At 41.3% G+C, this 20,947-nt stretch overlaps 2 protein-coding genes across 2 annotated transcripts in view; both read left to right on the top strand.

The window, feature by feature from the left end:
- ehmt1a (euchromatic histone-lysine N-methyltransferase 1a) overlaps positions 1 to 4,671 on the top strand; it is a 33,196-nt gene extending 28,525 nt beyond the window's left edge. The window contains exons 20-23 of the mRNA XM_062384872.1: positions 350 to 417; positions 2,916 to 3,002; positions 3,103 to 3,181; positions 4,608 to 4,671. Coding sequence (XP_062240856.1) covers positions 350 to 417; positions 2,916 to 2,962 — 115 coding nt within the window. The 3' untranslated portion in view covers positions 2,963 to 3,002; positions 3,103 to 3,181; positions 4,608 to 4,671. The remainder of the gene's footprint in view (positions 1 to 349; positions 418 to 2,915; positions 3,003 to 3,102; positions 3,182 to 4,607) is intronic.
- Positions 4,672 to 7,581: 2,910 nt separating this feature from the next.
- cacna1ba (calcium channel, voltage-dependent, N type, alpha 1B subunit, a) overlaps positions 7,582 to 20,947 on the top strand; it is a 138,720-nt gene continuing 125,354 nt past the window's right edge. The window contains exons 1-3 of the mRNA XM_062384871.1: positions 7,582 to 8,524; positions 11,405 to 11,510; positions 13,643 to 13,782. Coding sequence (XP_062240855.1) covers positions 8,265 to 8,524; positions 11,405 to 11,510; positions 13,643 to 13,782 — 506 coding nt within the window. The 5' untranslated portion in view covers positions 7,582 to 8,264. The remainder of the gene's footprint in view (positions 8,525 to 11,404; positions 11,511 to 13,642; positions 13,783 to 20,947) is intronic.

Genomic DNA, 20,947 nt, shown 5'->3' with positions numbered 1-20,947 from the left:
CCCAAAAAACACTTAGTATTTTCAGGTGTAAACATCGTTGCAGCCAAAACTAATACTATTGAATTAAATGGTTTCAGAATTTTTGAAAAAGATAAATATCAGAAAAATAACCCAGAAAACCCTCCATACTTCTCCTGTGTTGTCATCCAAGTGTCCGGAAGCCCCGACATTCAAATTCGACTTGAAACAACGTAATTTACACCATGTCAAACGCACACAAGCTCACGCCCAAGGGTACGCATCGTTATTTCATGTAGTGCACTTTGAGGCTACAAACACGTTTGTAACATATACGTTTCAAGAAGGAGTCAACGTTACTTCAATTGTATTTGCATTTGCTGAAACACAGTTTACCCCTGAGACTCCAAAAGTGTGTTGTGGACTCAACACTTCGCACAGCCCTCCATCGGCATAGTGGTGAGTAGATAATGAGTGAATACATTTGTTTTTGGCGAACTTTGACTTTAAGCTGTGTGATCCACTCCAGGAACTTTCCAACTGGGAACCTTTGTAGGAACTCTCTGCGCTTCCACCACAGGGACCAGTTTCTAAATTGTGTTCTGGGGATATCTTCCCTTCAGAGTCTCTGCTTTGTTGGAGCTTTCAGCACTGAACATGCCTGATTGGTTGAGTTTCTTTTTTCAGCTGGTCAAATCTGCAGTAGTTCATAAAATGTAATTTCAACTATATGAGTATACTTTGTTAGTAATCTCTTTTGTACTCTAAAGCAAGTCCAGACTATTCTCCTGAGTTCAGATCAGAAAACATTCATTGTTATTTTTTATCTTGACCTAATTTGATTCAAGAGTTTATTGTCATATGCACAAATCAATTACATTTAGCAGGCGCTTGCAATTAGCCTGACGTTGTCAGACTCACAATTCTAGTCAGAATATGAGTCTGAGACCGCTCCATTGGGCTGTGATTATGGGGCGTGTTTCAACCGAACCAGGAAATAAAATTCCTCTTCGCTCAATTGGATAGACCTACAACCAATCAGAGCAACGTAGTATGTGATGTATGTTAAGCCACGCATTTTGAGTTATTTACTAACGCCAGGTTCACACCGAACGCTGAAGCGATGCCGAAGCCGCTTCAGCGCAGCGCCAAGCCTTAAATAACAGCTGGCTCCCATCCACTCCCATGTTAAAACTTTGTGCTGGTCACACCGGAGGCTGAAGCACCGCACTGCGCCAAGGCTGCCTCGCGCTGTTCAGCGTCGCTTCAGTGTCCGGTGTGAACAGCCAAGCGCCGGCGCGATAGGGATTAGCGCGGTGCTTTGGCGTCGCCTCCACGTTCTCTGTTCCTCTTTCAAAATGAATGCGCTGTCGATGTCTTCTAAAACAGACTCAATGGTAGCATCTACACATCTCAGCTCTCCAGCGGTAGGCATGTTTGTTGAAAACGAATTCAACCCAAGGGCACTTTGATGACGTGGTTGATTACGTTACCGTTGATCATCTGTCCATCATCGTATAAAGCCCGCCCTGACAATCTGATTGGCCCGGTCGCGCATAATTTCTCCTCAATGGAGCGACTCCAGACCGAACTTCCCGACCTCAAATGTTGTGGACGGGGCTAAATTCGTCTGGCATCCAGGCTAGCTTGCAATGAAATGCTTGGGTCACAGACTCTGTTATAGCAATGCTCAGAATATATCAAGCAGTGTAAAATAAGATAAAATAGAATATAAAAATGTATATATACAGCTTAAGAAAAAAAGAAAAACATTAGTGCAAGAGGCAATAGAGGAGCCTAACTTAAACCTCAGGGGAGATCGCTCACTTGTGATTTGACGAGAAAAGTCACGTGACACATGTTATCGTGTTAATATTAAGAGGAAAACTGAAGCCACAGTAAGAGTACAGATGGACAGACACATTCTGACAACATCCACACTAATATGTTTTACTTTTTAAACATCACTTGCTTTGTTGACTCATGGTGTCCACACTAGGCGGTGGACTAGTGTCAGAAACTTGGACTAGTGGCAGAAAAGGTCTCTGGTTCGTCTCTGGTTCGAATCCACGGAGAAACAACAAAAAGACGAACCTGGATTGATCTGTCCAAAAATTCAAGAGGATTCTCCCAACCCTGTCTAGTGCCCCTGAGCAAGGCACCTTACTCCCCCAACATCTGCTCCCCGGGCGCCGTACATTGTCGCTCTCTGCTCTGTGTGTCCTTCGCCAGATGGGTTAAAAGCAGAGGTTAAATTTCCCTACCTGCATGAGTATGCCGTGTTTGGTACTTATAAATGTATCTTAATCTTAATCTTTATTAATAGACTTTTGGAAGCACTGCTGGTCTTGTGTTAGTTTGAAACTGGGGTTTCCCATGTTTGCTTCCGACTGGTCACGACACAACTACATGCAGCAAATGCAAAAAATGTATCCAACTCAGTGTCAGTTACAGGTCCAACTCTTTGATGGTTGATGATAAGAAATCCCTGCTCATACTTTTTACCATTACTCCTCATTTGTAGTATTTTCTGTAACTAAGCAACCAGTTTCAGAGGAGACGGTCTGCTTCCTGTTAATAGCAGCTCACACATGACTGTAATGGTGACCACTGTATGTAAATGGCCTAATAATATACTTTTTCAGGTGGGTTTTATGGATGGAGATTATTTCTGATACTGACTTAAAATGCTTGTCTGGATGTAGGTTCTTGTTTTGAAATGGAAACTCAGTTTGGATGGGTGTCAGAGGTCTGTGCAGACGGGGCTTTTATTCAGGCCGGTGGAGAAGAGAATCAATGCTCTCTTACAGGAAAAGGATTGCCTCAAGTTGTTGTCTTGTGAAACTCTGTTTTCCTGAATAAAATCAACGCTATCTTTTCTCTTAATGTTGCTCAGAAGCTTGCTACCACTTTGTCAGCTGCTGGATTAAATAATCACCTTTTGTTGTTGGTTTCAGAGCCCGGCTGCAGCTCTTCAAGACACAGAAGATGGGCTGGGGAGTGAGAGCCATGCAGGATATCCCTCAAGGAACATTCATTTGCGAGTGAGGACAGGTTCTCATGAGAGAAAGGGATGCACTCAGTGTTTTACTGCATTAAATATTCAGCAGAAGCTGTGCACTGAGCTCTTTGATTCTTCCACAGATACGTCGGAGAGATCATCACTGACGCAGAGGCTGACAAAAGGGAGAATGATTCTTTCCTCTTCACCCTCGACAATAAGGTGATTGAATAAATTGACCCGGATATTTAAAGCTGCACAAGGCTACCGTGCACGTTAACACATATGTGTACTCCCACACACACACGCAAAAACACAGACACACACACAGCCGTGTCTCCATGACGTCAGAGGATATAACATTGACTTAATTCCCTCTAACCATAGTTACCAGTTACCTTACCTTAACCTATGAATGGATATGAATGGCAAAACTGAACTGTTTAGTGCAACCAATCCTATAAGAAGAAGACTGGATATTTCTGATCAAGTGGAAAGAGTATTTGGATCAAACATTTAAAAGGTAGATTATTTAAATCAGGGAGATTTATACATAAGTCTTCGCTGTTGTCTTAGAGAGTGTAGAGACAGAAAAAGAGCTTTATAGAGTCTCAATCGAGAATTATAGGTGAAAGGTGCCATAAATTGTAAATAGAATCCATTTGAAAATACACTGAAGCCTGTGTTCTTGTAATGGGAGCAGGAAAATAGAGTTTGTACAATGATGAGTTATGAAAGGAACAATTCTGTATATTCTGTTCTAAACCATACTGAGGGGTAATATTAGTCTTAGATGCAGCCTGGTATACAACAATAGCATATTCCAATATTGCCACTTTCATCCATTCTACACTTAGTATCTCTATGACAATAATGTTGAAATTGTAAACTGAAATCTCTTAAGTATTCAGACCGTTTTCTGTGGCCCTGAACTGAGGGGTGAGTCCTCTTTAACTCAAATCTTCCTTGAGATCTCGCTGAACTTGAGTTGGCAAATTGAACTGATAAGAAATAGTTCACAATAGAAGTTGAAAGATGTTGGAAAGAACGTAAATAACCAAAAGGTCATCCAGCTAAACAGGTACAGGAGGAAAGATTGGCCTCGGTCCGGGAGGTTTGCTAGAACTCTTAAAGGTCATTTAAGAAAACCTGCTCCAGACCGAGGAGAAGTTTCCCCATTTAGTACGACAATGACCTGAAGCAAATTGCCCAGACAACAGTGCAGAGACTTAAGGATAAGTCTCTGCCTGTCCACGAGTGTCCAACCACATAGAAGGATAAAAAGGAGACCACAGAAATTGTATTGAAATAGAAACATATCATAATCATTCCATATTGTTCCCACTGAGGACCCCTTCTGTCTGGAAAAAATTGAAAAAAATCAGGCCAGGTTTGATCTAGAGTTTTGGAGATTTGTTCATCTTTTCAATGAGTAATTCTAATGTACTCACTCAATTAACTGTGGAGCCTAACAAAATAAAAAAAAATGAAAAAAATAAAAAATGAGAAGTCAGACAAACAGGTTGGAAACAAAGAACAGAGCAGTCAAACTTCTGTTTAGGTAGACAATAATAAATGACCCAGCTGTTTTCAGACCCACTTGCTACTGACTCTTTGTCTGACTCTTTGTTCTTCTCATCGTGTGCAGGTGGGAGATGTACACTGCATTGATTCAAGACTTTTTGGTAACATCGGCCGCTTCATCAACCATCTGTGTGAGCCCAACCTACTGGCTGTGAGGGTGTTCACCATGCACCAGGATCTACGCTTTCCCAGGATAGCCTTCTTCTCCAGTCGGCCCATCAAAGCTGGAGACCAGATTGGGTGAGTGACATAAAAGCACGCTCAGCTCTCTCTTCTGTCTTCCTCTTCCTGTTCAGGCAAGAGCTTTGAAATAAAGATAATCTGATTTGACTGGTGTCTCCTTCTCACCAGGTTTGACTATGGTGATCACTACTGGAGGGTGAAGAGCAAGTACTTCAGCTGTCAGTGTGGTTCTGTCAAGTGTCACTACAGACACGCACTCACTGAGGATCACTGATCTCTCTTTCTACCTGAACAAATTCTGCCACTTGGCCCTGTCTAATGTCAGAAACAATGCCCTCTGAGCCAGATACAACACAAGAGTTACACTCGGGTAAGAACCTGGATGCAGCTTATTTCTATGAAGAATGCCACCTGCCACCAGCCAGAAATACTGTATATGAGATAAGGTCCAGCTAGTTTAAAGAGCCAATGATCAGGTTTAAGATTGTTGTAACAGTCACTGACTTTTTCTTTAATACTGCGACCAGTTGTATTTGAGAATTACTGCAGTAAGATAATGTTATTGGTAGTTTGATCCTTCCTATGAACCTTTTACTACTTGTCTACTTAGTAATTAAAAACCTTTTAAAACCATATTTTGTCATCCTTTTTTTATGGAGTCGCTCAGACACATCTTTCCTTCTTGCTCTAACTGAGACACTAAAGCATCAGGGAGGACCAACCCCAATGTGAGCCTCTTCATCTCAGTGTTGTTTAATAGGATCCAGTTTGTGCACAAGGGTATTGTCACATTGAGTAAATAGACAAACACAAAGTTTGAAGAACAATCTAGTGGTAAGTATTAATGTTCGTCTTTATTAGAGCACATAGCCACAAATCAGGAGAAACGGAGCCAGACCAAAAGTACAACAAATGCGAAGACAGGGAAGTGTTCAGTATCTAAAAATTGCACAAACGACACTGACATCCTTAAAAATGTAGATACACTGAGAACTGCTGGAGTCTGTGGCATCCTGAGCTCGGCCTGGACCTTGTGAGGACAGCAGAGTACTGAGACAGGCTCCTGCCAAGATGTTGGGCTGGAGAATGCTCCCCTCTGCATGTCAGCACTAATCCTTTGAACATTGCAGAGATTGCAAAAGGTCACAGACCAAATTTCCTCATGTATTTTTTTTCACATGGATTCACGGTCCATTGATGAAACACAGTTAATAAAAAAGCATTTCATTATTTGTTATTCACTGCTACTACATGATCATCTCATTTTCATCTTCTCAAACAATACTGAGGACCGAATGAAAGCAGCTGTAATTTAAACCTGTTTACATGTGATCAAAAAATTCTCAGTTTTATAAATGTTTCCTGTTGTGACTAAGGAGGTAGAGCGGGTCATCCACTTACCAGAAGTTTGGCAGTATGATTCCAGTGTTAAATTTGGATCATTTACCATTTAATATCAACATCAAAGATATACAACGATCAGCCACAGAAGTAAATTCTGCCCCATGTTTAAATGTGTCTGATAATGATAATAAAGGCTTATTAAAGGTTTGTGGTCTTAAGTTAACAAACTGTTTATCAAATAATTTGACACAAAGATTTGATTAATCCACTAGTTTACAATGGTTTGTCAAGATGATTCATGTTGGTTTCTTAGTCGAGCTTTGAAGCAATGGCAATGAATGACAACCACAAAATATGTTTTCAACCACATACTGAAATCACATCTCTGGTGTATCTGCAGAAATGTGCATGTAGAGATTCTGTTGGGTGTGGTGCCACATCAATTAATCAACCAAACATCATTTTTATAGCACTGTTCATACAAACACATTTCAAATTAATTCAGTTTTAATGGTATAGTAACATACATTATCTCAAGGCACTTAACATGTTAAGGTAATGACCTTAATATTATAGAGAAACCATCAGTTTCCACCATGAGCAAACACTTTGTGACTGTTGAGGGACAAAAACATAAAGAAAAAGAGAGGAGAGGTGAGTGGAAAAGAGGGGACAGAAGAGAGAGAGAGAAAGAGAGAGACCAGGGAAACCTGGGCCACCCTTTTTCTTCTATCTTGTTTTTAATTAAATGTAGCTATTGTATTTGTCTTTGTTTTATTGCTAACATTTTCGTATTGATATTGACTTTGAGCTGCATTTGTATGAAAGGTGATGTATACATAAATGTAATATTATTATTATTTTTATTATCATCATTACTATCAATATTATTAATATTATATTAATGGCTCAGGGGTTGGAACGGTCATCCTCTTACCACAGTTGGTGGCTCGGTTCGTCCAGATACTGAACCCCAATTGGCCTCTTCTCATAGAGAAAGTGCTGCACATAGATGCACTGTATGAATGTGAGTGTGAATGGGTGAATATAAAACTGTATTGTAAGGCACTTTAAGTGGCCATCAAGACTAGAAAGGTGCTTTATAAATACAGACCATTTACCATTGGTGTAACTGTCATATTAAGCTCTGGTTGATTGGTCATTACAGTGAATATAATATGAATAACATATATAAGGTATTACATTATTCATTTAGTAATAGCTATAATAACGACAATAAATTGTCCTACACACACACACACACACACAAACAAATCAAGGGCTAAATAGAGGACAGAGAAATAAAAAGAACACTCAGTAAAAACAGGAAGTGGTGATACTTCACCTCCATAGATATTTTAAGTCAGATGTAGAAGTGATGAAATGTAGAAATTTCGTGATGCTGAGGAGCAACTCTCCTCCATCCTCCCTGTTGCTATGGAGACAGGGCCGGGCCAGGTGGAGCCACTGGCTGGCGTCTTCGCGGTCACGTGGAGGTTGGGTGGGGGGGTACAGTGCAAGATGAAAGTGGCGTCTCCTCCTCACGCACGTCAGCGGAGAGTTCACGGAAGCTCAGCGCACGGCTCAGATTTCCCCTCGGTTCTCGGCTGGAGAGGAAGCGGCGGCGGCGGAGGGTTGACTCGGTCTCACCTGTAAACACGCGGCGGGTCGAGGAGGGAGACTTAAGCGCTGACAGGGACGATGTCGTCCGCGGATGATTTCTGGAGGAACATCTCAATTGAGTCCTCGCTGTGACGGTTCGCAGTCATTTTCTGTGGCGCGTTAAAGAGTCAGTTTCTGACTCGGGGTTTGGCGGAAGGCGCATCCTGTGGCATGGACTTGTAGAGCTGACGCCTGTGTGACTGTGTGTGTGAGTGTGTGTTTGAGGGCGATCAGCCGAGGAAGGAACACCCATGACCGTTGATGCATGGTGGAAGCTGGTCATGTAAAGTTGGATGAGAGGGGCAGTGAGAGCACGGGAGGCAGCGGGGTGGAGGAGAGAACAGCCGGACACTGAGGACACACAGCCCCCCTCTGCTGCGGTACCTGTGGATATATGACTCTTGTGCTCTGATACACGCACCTAAAGGAACCACAGCACCAAAAGGACGACCGTGTGTGCTGTGATGCTTCTTATCCATTTATTTTCTGCTGTCAGTTTTGGTTTCTCCAGCAACACCCGCACTATCCCGCAATGGCTCGTTTCGAAGATGTACTGTCCAGCCGCTATGGAGGCAGCTGTCCCGCGGGCCCGGCCAGAGGGGCCAGCCGGCAGCCAGGGCCACCGGGGGGCCCGAGGGTGTACAAGCAGACGATGGCCCAGAGAGCCAGGACAATGGCCATTTACAACCCCATCCCAGTCAAACAGAGCTGCCTCACCGTCAACCGCTCTCTGTTCATCTTCAGCGAGGACAACATCATACGGAAATATGCCAAAAAGATCACAGAATGGCCATATCCTTCCAATCTCAGGTTCCGTGCTTACCGGCATAAGATACAATATGATAGGCATAGGGTAGGGGTCAGAAAGGTTTTACTACCTAAACCTTTCTGAGAGGATGCAGCCTCTCATTATGCCTGTATACCAGTTGTATACCACATGCAAAGAGTTGTTTATATTACTACATCTTCAAACTCCCACAGTTGGTTCTTTTCTGTCAGATGTTGGTTCAGAGAGAGATCTGACACCTTTTCCTTTACATTTAAGACAGCTTTCAGAGCCAAACTTTAACAGAATAGTAACTACCAAAAAGCAGTTTAGCATAAGATGTTGCTAGTATTTTGACTCATGTTTTGCTTAAGTTATTAAGTTGCTTTTATGCCTAGTATCCTATTATATGAGTTTTATACGTTCTCGATTTATATGATATTTATCCTCTTGACTCACATGAGAAGGGATATGACAGAGAAGCTTTCTGTTGTTTGTTCCTATGTGCTGAGGGAACCTGGTCAGATCACGCCCACTGCTGTATTCATGAATTCAGTAGAGCTCTATAGAGTCAATCTAAAGCTGCGAGCCGCAGCCTGGCCTCAGCATAGAGCTGGTGGCAGTCTGTATGGGTGTGACGCCAAACAAACAAGCCATAGCAATACAATGCAGCAGGATGCATTTGGAATTGGCTGCAGGTGCATTTTTATTGATTTAGTCTGCAGTGAATGATTGTTTGAGCGCGGACGCCACCTGTTGAGTTTTGTGCATTGACTGAGCAACAGAGTAAATTCTCACTGGTGTGGATTTTGATACGTTTTTAAAGAAAAGTCAATGGTAAATAAATCATATGGTAATGAGTGTTAAAGGTGTTGCAATTATTTCACATTATGTTGTGTGATAGCCAGTGGTGCCGGTAACGCGTTACTCTAATCTGGGGCTCCGGCGGTTTCTAATTTTTATGTTGAGGCGGCGGGGGTGTTGTCGGCAGCTGCTGAATGTAACTAATAAAGTAACTTGTAATCTAACTTAGTTACTTTAAAATCAAGTAACTTTTAATCTAATTTAGTTACTTTTAAAAGCAAGTAACTTGTAAAGTAGCTAAGTTACTTTTTCACAGTAACTATGGCAACACTGGTGATAGCCTCCATTGCTTAAGACTCTGGGTGATAACCCCTGGTGAGTAGCAAGAATCTATCATGCTTAGATGTCACGCTGCATTTCTGACCCAGTGTCCTAAAGCAGAGCAATCATGGCAGCACTGCAGGATGATCTGTTGTGGCCCCCAGCAGCTGGAGTCCATTGGCCGGCCCTCTCCTGGTAGAGCTGGAGGTGGTCCAGAGGGGATGTTGGAGTGGTGGTGCTAATGACCCAGCAGCAGTGCACTGCAAGGAAGAGAGATGCCCAATAAGCTGTACAAATCTCTGTTTCATTTCTTGATGCAACTAGAAACTCTCCGCACAGCCTACTCAGTGCTGCAAAGATGTTGCATATTGATGAGGATCCCAACAGGTTTTTGACTGTGGCAGAAAGGTGATTGTTTTAGTTCAACAGGGAGACGGACCATGTATGAACTTATCTGCATGAATAATGAAAAGCCTGCATACGAAATATACAGTAAACCCATCTAGTTTGTGGACAATGTGGTTAAAAGGGCACATTGAGCTCTGTTCTGTGTCATTAGAACTACTACTGAAACTGAGAGCAGCTTTATGATGTCCTCTGTGGCTTTGGAGGAAAACTCAAACAAACTTCTACATACCAATCTTAATGTGGTACTATTTGAGCAGTTAGTGTTACAAGACATAAGCATATTTTATTGCTATATAACCAGTGTTGGGTGTGTTCTTTCCAGTACTTCAAAAAGGGCTGCCCACACTTTTCAGCTGATGTGCTTGACATGGGGTCACACAATGGGGTCACACAACACAGCCAGGTGCTTCAGTAAGTCAGTCGTGTTCCTCCCTTTACACGGAATTGTTTTTGAACCTTTCCTCCACATAGCGGTGTCAGTTCTTATGAAATACAGCCAAACTTTCAACCATTTAGCTTTGGACATTTTGTTGTTATTTCAACTCATGTCTGAGGTAGCTGACTGTAGGCAGGTCATGTGCTGTCAGAGCCATGTAGAGCGTGTGGCCATCAGAGTTCAATGTTATGTTAATGAGACATATGCTGTGAGGTCTGTGTTGCCTGTTTCAGTACATAGCTCATACCCTGAAATCTGCATTGTAATTCGGACGGGTAGTGAGCGATCATGTTTTAATCAATGCATGATTGGATTTCAGTTCTCAACCCTATACATAACTGGCAATTGTGTTGGCCATGAGTCAAGCTTTGGTTTGCTACGGCCACATTACAACCCGAGAACCCGCTCTACCCCTGAGCCACAGATGTACTCTTGATATGCACACTGGCTGTTCTGAAAAGATAAATTGGGTTAGTTGTGAAGTGATAACAGAATCGGTGTGCACAGACTTTATGATGACTGGACATTGAACTTTATGGCTTTGACGCGTTCTGGTCTGTTGAGTCTGTGGACTCTTTTTGTTTGAATTTCTTCAGGACGACAGAAAGAAGACGTTTTCTTTTCATTATAATAAGCAGAAATTTATCAGTGATGCATGAGCAAGGCAAAAAAGAGTGACTGCTATGAAATGTAACTTTAGCTGCTTTAAAAATGTAAGGAGGACCCCTGTTAGGTCTTCTGTAAGAATGATACACCAACAAACACCACGCCAGAGATCAGGTGCAGAAGACAGTTCTAAAGATTCAGGATTGTTTTGTTTTTGTTTTCGTTGCTTATTTGCTGTGTATTTTAAGAATTAATTCAATGGTGTGTTTTTGTGTTTGCTTGTGAAGCAACCTGTGAATGTGAATCCTCTAAAGTTCCTTGACCCTCTTACTCCATTTGAGTACATGATCCTCGCCACCATCATAGCAAACTGCATTGTGCTGGCTTTGGAGCAACACCTACCGGCCTCAGACAAAACCCCGATGTCAGAGCGCTTGGTAAGTAGCCACAAGAACACTTCTTATCTCCCGCTGTACAGCTCCTCATGTCTCATACAGTGGAAAAGATAGAACCATGCAGTCACAGTGTTGCTTTGCTCTGTTATTTTTGCTTTGTAAAGTGAATGTCTTTGGTGCCTCTTTATAAGTGAATTCATCCCTGAACTTGCAGCTCAAAGAGATGTGGTGGTCTGGTTGTTTTCAGCTGCAACAAAGTCACAGTCTTCGCTGCAGCTTCACTGCTCTGTCTAATCCTGAACATTTTTACCTCCAAAGAAAATACTAAATGTTTCTATGGAAGTTGGGTGACCGTATTTTCATGAATACCACAACAAATGTTTTGAATGTAATGCAGGGGACAAGCAGAACCCTGCAGAGCTTCGGTTGATCCCAACTGTGTATCGTTATGTCCGGCTACCCCCACTGTGCCCTTCCCCCGCACCGGCTCTCTCGTTAAGTCTTCCCATTAAAGAAGGTAGTGCAGTTAGTCTTCCTGTACAAACAAAGATCTGGCAGAGGCATGGGCAGGGGTAGGCTCTTTCATGAGTCAGAAGTCACTCCTTAGCCCCCTCCCCAGCTGCCAGTTTTCATTGATCCACTCTCTGTGATCTGCCCAAACTCTGTCTCACAGATACAGTGTAGAGTTCATGAAGTCATGAAGTGATCAGATTTGTTATCAGAAAATGACACAGTCCTATCTCACAGTTTTACAGTCTCACCCAGTTATTCTCCTTATTGATTTATCAGCAATTTATTTTTTCTATAAATCAATTTGACAATTAAAAAAGCTGTAATTTCTATTTCTATCTATTTAAGCAGTAATATAAACATTTGAACAGCTGGAACCATTGAATGCTTGTCCTTTGAGCTACTAGAAGGACTAAGATGATTTATTGATCACCAAAATCTACTGCAACAGGCAGTGGGTTATTTGTTTCAGATCTGTTATGTTTACTCCTTACACGCTAAAAACATTGTTTAAAGCCAAAACCAAACAAAATCAAAACAAAATCAGACCACATTCTTGGATACCGATTGTTGTGTGTCGCTGTGCGAGGGACTCAGATGACACTAGAGATCCATTTTGAGCATCTGGACATGTGTTGAGATCTGATTGGAAACGAGTTTCAGCCTCCAACTCCACCTCCAAATGTGGTTTGGATCCAATTCGTGACAGAATTGGGTATGCATTTCTTTTCTGCCCAGACTCTCTGAAATAAACTAAATTGGTATAATCAGCCACAACATTAAAACAGGAAACTGGCTTTCATGTTGTGTCCGATAAGTGTGCGTGGGAATTGACTCATTTCTTAACGAAAATGGCTTCTTGATTCCTACTGAGTAGTTACTGGGCAGGGATATACAAGCTCCCCCAATGGACCCCCTCAGAAAATACTAACCATACACCAAAATGTGTCAAAATGTATTCAATGATTTGGGTTTTATATATTTTACAAATTGAACTATTCAATTAAAGTAAAATGTAATGAGCTCAGCAGGAAATCCTCCTCAGGATCACCACAAGCAAGTGGGCTGTTGATGACATTTCTAACACATGTGTCAGTGTAACAAAAAAAAGTCTGGATGTAAAACAGGTGTCATGCATGAATATGTAAGACGTATATATGCAGATGTGAGTAGAGTTTTGGGGAAAAGGGCTGCTGCCGGTGTTGATGTGCTATAAAGAAGAAATATGTGATCTCCGTCCCTCACCTGAATGCTCCAGAGATTTCTCTGGGTCGCTGTGACCACGTCTGAGCACAGAATCTCCTGCTGTGTTGTTCATGCGTGAAAGGCAAACTGTGGAGAAGTGTGGAGTTTATGTCAAAAAACGGCTGAAGAGACAAATTTCAAATTTGACATCCAATAATATTGGAATCGCCCAATTGAATATAGACTCATTGAAGTCAAATGGAGTGAGTCAAACACTCCCAAAATTCACAGAAAAAAAAAAAATCCGAGCCATCACATCTTTGGAGTTACAGCGTGATACACTGAAACAATTGAGGAAATAATATCATTGTATTAGAGGTGGATGACATTGATGGGCCAACATTTGATTTTATTGTAACGGCCAGATGCAATTGGGTGGTATGATGAATCCTTATCACGGTGTTCTTCTCTTCTCACAGGACGACACTGAGCCCTACTTTATTGGAATATTTTGTTTTGAGGCTGGTATCAAGATCATCGCCCTGGGCTTTGCCTTTCACAAAGGCTCCTACCTACGTAATGGCTGGAATGTAATGGACTTTGTGGTGGTCCTAACAGGGTGAGTAGCACTGGCCTAATGGCTTATACAGCTCTTAAGTGACAGAGCTGATGGGAAGCAACGATTAATGACGTGTGTGTGTGGGGGGGGGGGGGGGGGGGGCTCTGCTCGCTCACTCTCTCCCTCTCTCTGTTACATTTCTGTCGAGCGAAGCTGTTTCAGATGGCAGGGTGTTTTCTTCTCCTCTGAATTAATTGAGACTTAAGGTGGTTATGTCAACAGATGATGTGCAGAAGAAGCAAGTTATTGTACACACACAATTTCAGATAAATATATATTTTCTGGTGCTCCATTACTAAATTTTCCATCTATAATGCATCTAACATTTAATTAAGAGTTATCACGCATCTTCAGTAGGCGAAGGCACAAAGAGCTGCTTTCTTAACCTCTAAGAAACTGTGCCACTGTGGCTGAGGGTATTTTAAACAATGTGATAATGACTGATGCTTCTATCACTTTATTATTTAGACAGTGTTTATATGTTTCAGCAAAACTGTAGAGCAACTGATACATGCTGTGACTTAGGAGTGATAAAGGACAGGAGAACAACTGTACTCTACCACAAATGTGGACCATGAAGCAAAAACACTGGAGCTCTGTACAAGGGGCTGCCATCTTTTTGTTATCAGATATCCAGTAGCTCTAGAATGCTGCCACATGATCTCATGTTTTTCTTACAGTTGAACTGCCTATGTTGAGATTGGTTTGGTGGAGCTTGACTTTGTATTTCTATGACTCTGATTGGCAAGAGGAGGGATTTCCATCCATTTGTGATTTTCATAGGCCTATTCATGTATCCTTGTGTGTGTTGTGATCTGGATTTCTTTCTTCTTTGTTAGTTTTTGGTTTGGGATCGTGTGCATGTAAGAGCATGTAACATCCTTCCTGTGAAACCTCTGCATGATCCTCAAGTTAGATGGCTCCAGCTCAGATTGGAACTACTATGAAGCAGGGTCTTTGGTTATTGGGGTAACTTCAGGTTTAAGTCTGGGTTTTAAGGTTCAAGTCCTTTGTGCACTCTTCATGAATCACCTTGGATCAATCCAGTGGAACTGGAACTGAACTCATAATAATAATTATTTACATTTGACTTGTTAAATGTCACTTTTGGATATCACTATATCTGAATTAACATGCAGTTATCAGCATTTGTTTTTCTAATGTAGTTGTAAACAACTCCATCTCTCTCACATGTACAAGCCCGTAGCTAAATATGAAAACCTGTGGTGAGCCAGCTGATAACCAACTGCAGTACAGGTTATAGACAGTCAATGTAGGTTGATAAAATTCTGGGTAAGTTGAGATTGCTTCTTACAACAGGCCCCTCATCATCGCAGTGCTGCTACACCTTCTTTTTTTAGTCATTGGGATACACTTTATACTTTGTATTTCATTAATTTGAAGAAAAGTAGAATTTGTAGAAAAGCACAGGGACTGCTTGTGTATTGCAGGGGTTAGATTTGTGTACTTCAAAATTAACAGAAAAAGGAAAACTAAATTTCTTATTGTGCATTTATGGGAGTATGAAATCATCAAAGAGTGGTTTCCACACTTTGGCTCCAGTCTGGAAAGACACCAGTCATTTAATTGTCCTGAAGCTTTAGCGTTCTTATCGTTGGGGGGTGCTGTTATTTATCACTGCAATTGCTGCTATAATTTTTTTCCTGGATTAATCTATGAATGGTTTAATTTTTAAAATGGTAAACTGTTACAAGAGTTCCAAACTACGATACATTCTAACAAACTGGAACCAGCAAAGGCTCAGTATTTCTTATTAGCAAGGTCCAAATTGTGGTTGATAAATATTTAACCAATTGAATGGATAATTATTTCTGCACTATGTCAAACTGACATGGCTCTAAAATGTTCACAGATGATCATTGTGGGCTTTTCAACTGGTGTAATGTTCACTTTGATCCTGTCAGCACATGATGACAGTACTGATCACATCATCCATGTCCTGTATGTTAATGGTTGATGCTTTAGAAATGGTCCATGAGCTCAAAAGAATGCTGCTGGACCAGTTTCATTCTGTCATCACTGATTGTCTGTGGAGTAAACAGAGAGAATCCCTTGGTACCGGATGAGAAAGAGAGTGCGGGAATAGTGCTGTTGTTGTGGGGGATGGAGAGGAGAGGAGGCTGGAGTGTAAGGGGTTGGTGGGGAAGGGCGGGGGTAGGGATGGAGGATGCTGTTACGCAGTAGAAAGTACCTGGGCACTTGTGCGTTCCACCAGGGGATGGTCCGGCCTCTCCTACATAATGACACACAGATTTATTTGGCCCATCTATTGGGGTTTGTGTCAGGAACCTCACTGCAGTAAACAGAGCCCCTGCCAATTCCCCAACCCCTCATCAACGCCCTGGCCCCTCCCACTGGAAGTCACTGAGCTGCAATTCCTAAGACGGGTAAGCAGTCGTGGAAATCATAATAAATGCCCTCCACTGGAATTAGTCTGGTCTTGGTGGAAATGATACAGAGATGCATTCTGACCACACCAGTGTTTTTTGGCTCAGACAAGATTTTTAACTTGTTCAAGTCCATTTTTTTATGTTTACATTTGAATGCAGAATTCTCAAAACACTAAAAAGCATCAAACTGGTAGAACTCTATATACTTATATCTTTTCTTTCAATAAATCCAATTTATAGATCCATTTAGTCTTGATTATATAGAACCAAAAGCTGAGAGCTCTATAATTGTCTAAAAAGTAATAAAACACACCGGTGTTCTTTTATTACCATGAGTTCACACTGTAGATTCACTCATGCAGGTATTTCTCTAAACAAACGTTTTGCTCTGCGTTCGGGCCTCTACTCAACACATAAACAGTGTTTGAAGTCACTGAAACAAGGATTTTACTCATTCTAAAGTACAGATTTTCTGGCAGAGCATTTTGGAAACAACGACATCACATCTTAATGACACCCATTTCAACTGTTGCTTTGTGTAGCGAGCATGAGCCAGAAACAACAAGAACAATGATGGTTATATACTTGTTTATCTACGTTTGGTAACGTAACACTGCTACGTCTAATTACAAGTTTGCAGGTAAAGTTAGCATTACTGCAGCACATTACCGGCATTTGTAGATGTCTGCCTCATCTGACGGTACCACAGTGTTCTTCTCTGGTATTTGATAGATTGTTAATGGACACTAAATCTCCACCTACTAGCCTGGCATGCTTTTTAGTAGCATGCCAGGCTAGTGGGTTAGTGGGGTTAATAATAATAACACTTATTAACCCCAAATAAGTGTTATTATTAGCTGGTAGGGGATTGGACTGAAGGAGTTAAACAAAAATGGATAGCAACTTGATCCTGATTGGCTCTCACTTGACGTGCCATCTATTGCACTTGTGTCCGTCCTGGGAGAGGGATCCCTCACATGTGGCTCTCTCTGAGGTTTCTACGTATTTATATATAGTTTTTCCTTACTCTTGCTGAGGGTTAAGGACAGAGGATGTCAAACCATGTTAAAACCCTATGAGTCAAATTGTGATTTGTGAAAATGGGCTATACAAATAAATAAATTTGATTTGACTTGGCTGTCACTCACACAGCCTCAGAAGATATTTGCATAATGCTGAGCTTTTCTCATGTCTCATTCACAAAAAATAGCAGACGGTGTTGTCCCAGCTTTTGAATCCGTAGATAGGCAGAATCTGCTTATTACCCAGTTAGCAAACAGCCACACCCTTGGTGGGGGTTACAGACATTTAAAGGGTAGAATTAAAAAGGGTTGGTAATAATTTCAACACTGCTGCCCACCTCTATTTCGATGTTTTCATTTGCTGATAAGAAAATTGTACTACAAGACCATACAGGATATTTTGAGATCATGTAGGTAATTGAGTTTGAATGTTTGTATAAACCTAAGTGAAAATGTTTGATCAGAAATTAAAAACCCTTGCATGTGCGTGACATAGTAAATGTGAGATTTATAGTAAAAGCTAATGAAAAAACAACCTCTTAGCATATTGGAACAGTCAAAGTGAAGTTGTGTGTTTGTGCATTATGTCTCATCTGAGAGTGCTGAGTAGTGTGTGTGTGTGTGTGTGTGTGTGTGTGTGTGTGTGTGTGTGTGTGTGTGTGTGTGTGTGTGTGTGTGTGTGTGTGTGTGTGTGTGTGTGTGTGTGTGTGTGTGTGTGTGTGTGTGTGTGTGTGTGTGGATGGGAGCGGCTCTAGCTGGCATGATTGAATTGAAGCTGAGCAGGCTGACATGATAACCATAATTGAAGGGCCACATGGTGGTTAGAAGGCTCTGCAGGAGCATTCTGCAAATCGTAGTGTCACTCTACACTGACAGGTTGACCCATGTTGTCAAGGTAGACATTGCATCAATCACATATATAGCATGCTGTTGGACAGAAATACACATGCAGTCAGGCGCCATTCAACATGTATACACACACCCATGAAAACAAATCACTTCTCTGTGACGATGCCCATTTCCTGCAGGATGTGCTGTGTAGAAACCCATAGTAATTAGCCATTAGCAATGAGTCACTGATTGTCAGCATCCAGTGCATCTGGACAGGATTTAAATATCAGTCATGAGTGTGTGGACATTTGCATGTTTCCTTTTAGTTAAATAAAAAGATGGGTTGGCTCTGCAAGTGCTACAACTACAAGAAGAGCTCATCTTTTAGATATCACTGATTCTGGCTCATCCACATCCATGCAGCATACATCACTGTGAAGATGCTCAGTCATCCAGGTCAAGGTATATTCGGGAGTTGTACATTTGTACATTCATGTGCAATCATGTTTGTGTCCACACAATGAATTCCCAGTATCCTGTTTGCTATGCTTTGCTCTACACCAACTCCTGAGAAAAAGTGGTTGCCGAAAAGGGGGTTTCAACCAACCATACATTTCCAGGTCTAAGTTGGGTGGGGAACCTTTTCAGTTTTATAACATCCTTGGGGAGCCGCACTAAATGACTGAACGCATTTACCTCCTGATGCAAGGTCTGGGCTGCTTCTCTTTGTCGAGGCATCTGATGTCAGATGGTTGTCATGATGGTAATTACAGCCGTCTATAGCCAAAACAATTGCCCAAACAAATCCTCATATTTGTTTAGATCCATGCACGACTTTTAAAGAAGGTTATTTTTGCCTTGTCCATTTGGTCTGTATTTGTTTTGTCATGTTGTTTCATCATTATTTCAACATTATTTCAGTATTTTCTGTCATATCAGACAAACTGATACTTTGTAACAATCTTACCTTTATTGTTTCTAGCAGCTGCACTGCAACAATAAGTCAAACTCATTCATTCTTATCCTGAAGGAGTTTTCAGCTTCTTAGCTATTAGCACACTCGCCACAAAACTTGGTAAAATGACTGCAAATATGCATTTACCTCCTGAGCCACAGCCACCCCACAGGAAATAACTTTATTCAAGAGCTTTCGTCCTGGCAACTCATCTGGTTGCAGGTTTCCAGTTGTAATGATGATCTGAATTCTTACCCGCAAATGAGACACACTGTTTTCTTGTTTTTTTTTTACTTCAACCAAAAACTATTTCTCTTGGAAACATCTACTATTCACTTATTGACTGTCACCATGGGTGACATTTAACAGCTACTTTTCTTCACCCTCTACTGTGACCTGACAGGCACATCAAGACCATTTCTTTTGTTATTGTCTTTCTTTTTAATATATTTATTATCTTCTTTTCTTGAGTAGCTTTCTTGTATTTTTGAATTACCTCATGTGGTGGTTCAAAATATTTCACATGCCTTATACAGCACGGAGGCCACACATTCCCCCACCCTGCCTTTAAAACAACCAAGTGCTTTTGTTCATAGAGTTGCAGAGCTGGGTGAAAGCAATCTCTCCCTTTCTAGGAATTATGTGCTTCATCCATGTTTTTTTCATGTGATTGATAGGAGCAATATCATTCTTAACTTAAGTTTTCATTAGAGTTCTGGAATTAGTACATGTTTAGCCAAGCTTTAAATAAAGATCAGTTAGAGTAAAAATCAGCTACTCTGGCTGTGATTACACATCTACCAACCTATGTCAAAATCGCTAATTAATCAATTAGTTGTCTGAACCAGACTTAAAAGAAAACTCAATTTTTCATAAGAAACAAAAGTCAATTTGTTTCTTATGATGATGTGCATGTTTTATATTATCCAGGGCATTTTTTTTAAATACCAAGAAAGGCAGGTGTAGGGGAGAGTGACAGTCATGGCAAAGTAACAAGTAGAGAAAGAGCGTTCACACAGAAGCAGTGCGAGTCCCTCAACTTCTTATTTTATTGTTCTGAGGCGACGGTGGCTGAACAAACTGGTGTCTCTGCCTCTCCCTGTGTGATCATGGAACAATCCAGTTGACTTTTTACATCAGACCTTTGTCAAACTGCATTGTAGATCAGCTGGAAACTGGTTAACACAAAATGATCTTATCTGATTGCAATTACAACACTGAAAAAATTGCAACAAAAGCTGGAGAAAGCTGCCTACTGAGGTATTTAACAATTTGTCATGTCAAATTTTCATATGACATGACTAAATTCTGCTTGTCAAGCTGAAATCTAGAAAAATTAACTAGAGCTAAAAGTGGGCGGTCACTGTAACAATCTATGGGCCTGTGATTGACTCGTTTACAACCTCTCTGTCAGATCAGAATATGTTTTAGCCATGTCAGTGTGTTTCAAACAAAATTAATTGACTTTGGTCATCTCAATGACTAAGCCTAAGAAAACAGATGCTAGTGTTACCACTGTTTTACACAGAAAGAGCTGAAGATAAATTATGTGTAGTTTAGGGATATCCTATTATATATAACGCCATTACCACCTTGAACATGCCATCAATTGATCCCAGTGAACACACATACCGTATGTGTTAGCACTGAGGACATGGGCCTGAGACATTTTTCATGAGCTGCTAATCAGATCATGTGGTGGGCTGTGTAAACCGTAGAGCCTGGATTAAGGTCCCGTAGGCCAGGTCAGACCTCCAGCATGTTCCAGTAAGATGTGGGGAGTTGCTAATAAGAGCATATATCGGCCTCACTGTGCTCCCATCCAGATCAATAGTGTATTGATCTGAACGCAGAGCGAATAGATTCACTCCAGCACTCCTCTTTATAGCTGACGGGATCAAAGCAGCTGCTGTTGGATTTCTGTAGTGGCTCCTCCCTACATAACA

Source organism: Platichthys flesus, chromosome 3 (genome assembly GCF_949316205.1).
Source record: "Platichthys flesus chromosome 3, fPlaFle2.1, whole genome shotgun sequence".
NCBI classification, from domain to species: Eukaryota; Metazoa; Chordata; class Actinopteri; order Pleuronectiformes; family Pleuronectidae; genus Platichthys; species Platichthys flesus.
The sequence above is the reverse complement of the archived record's forward strand: the minus strand, read 5'-3'. Positions and strand labels throughout refer to the sequence as shown.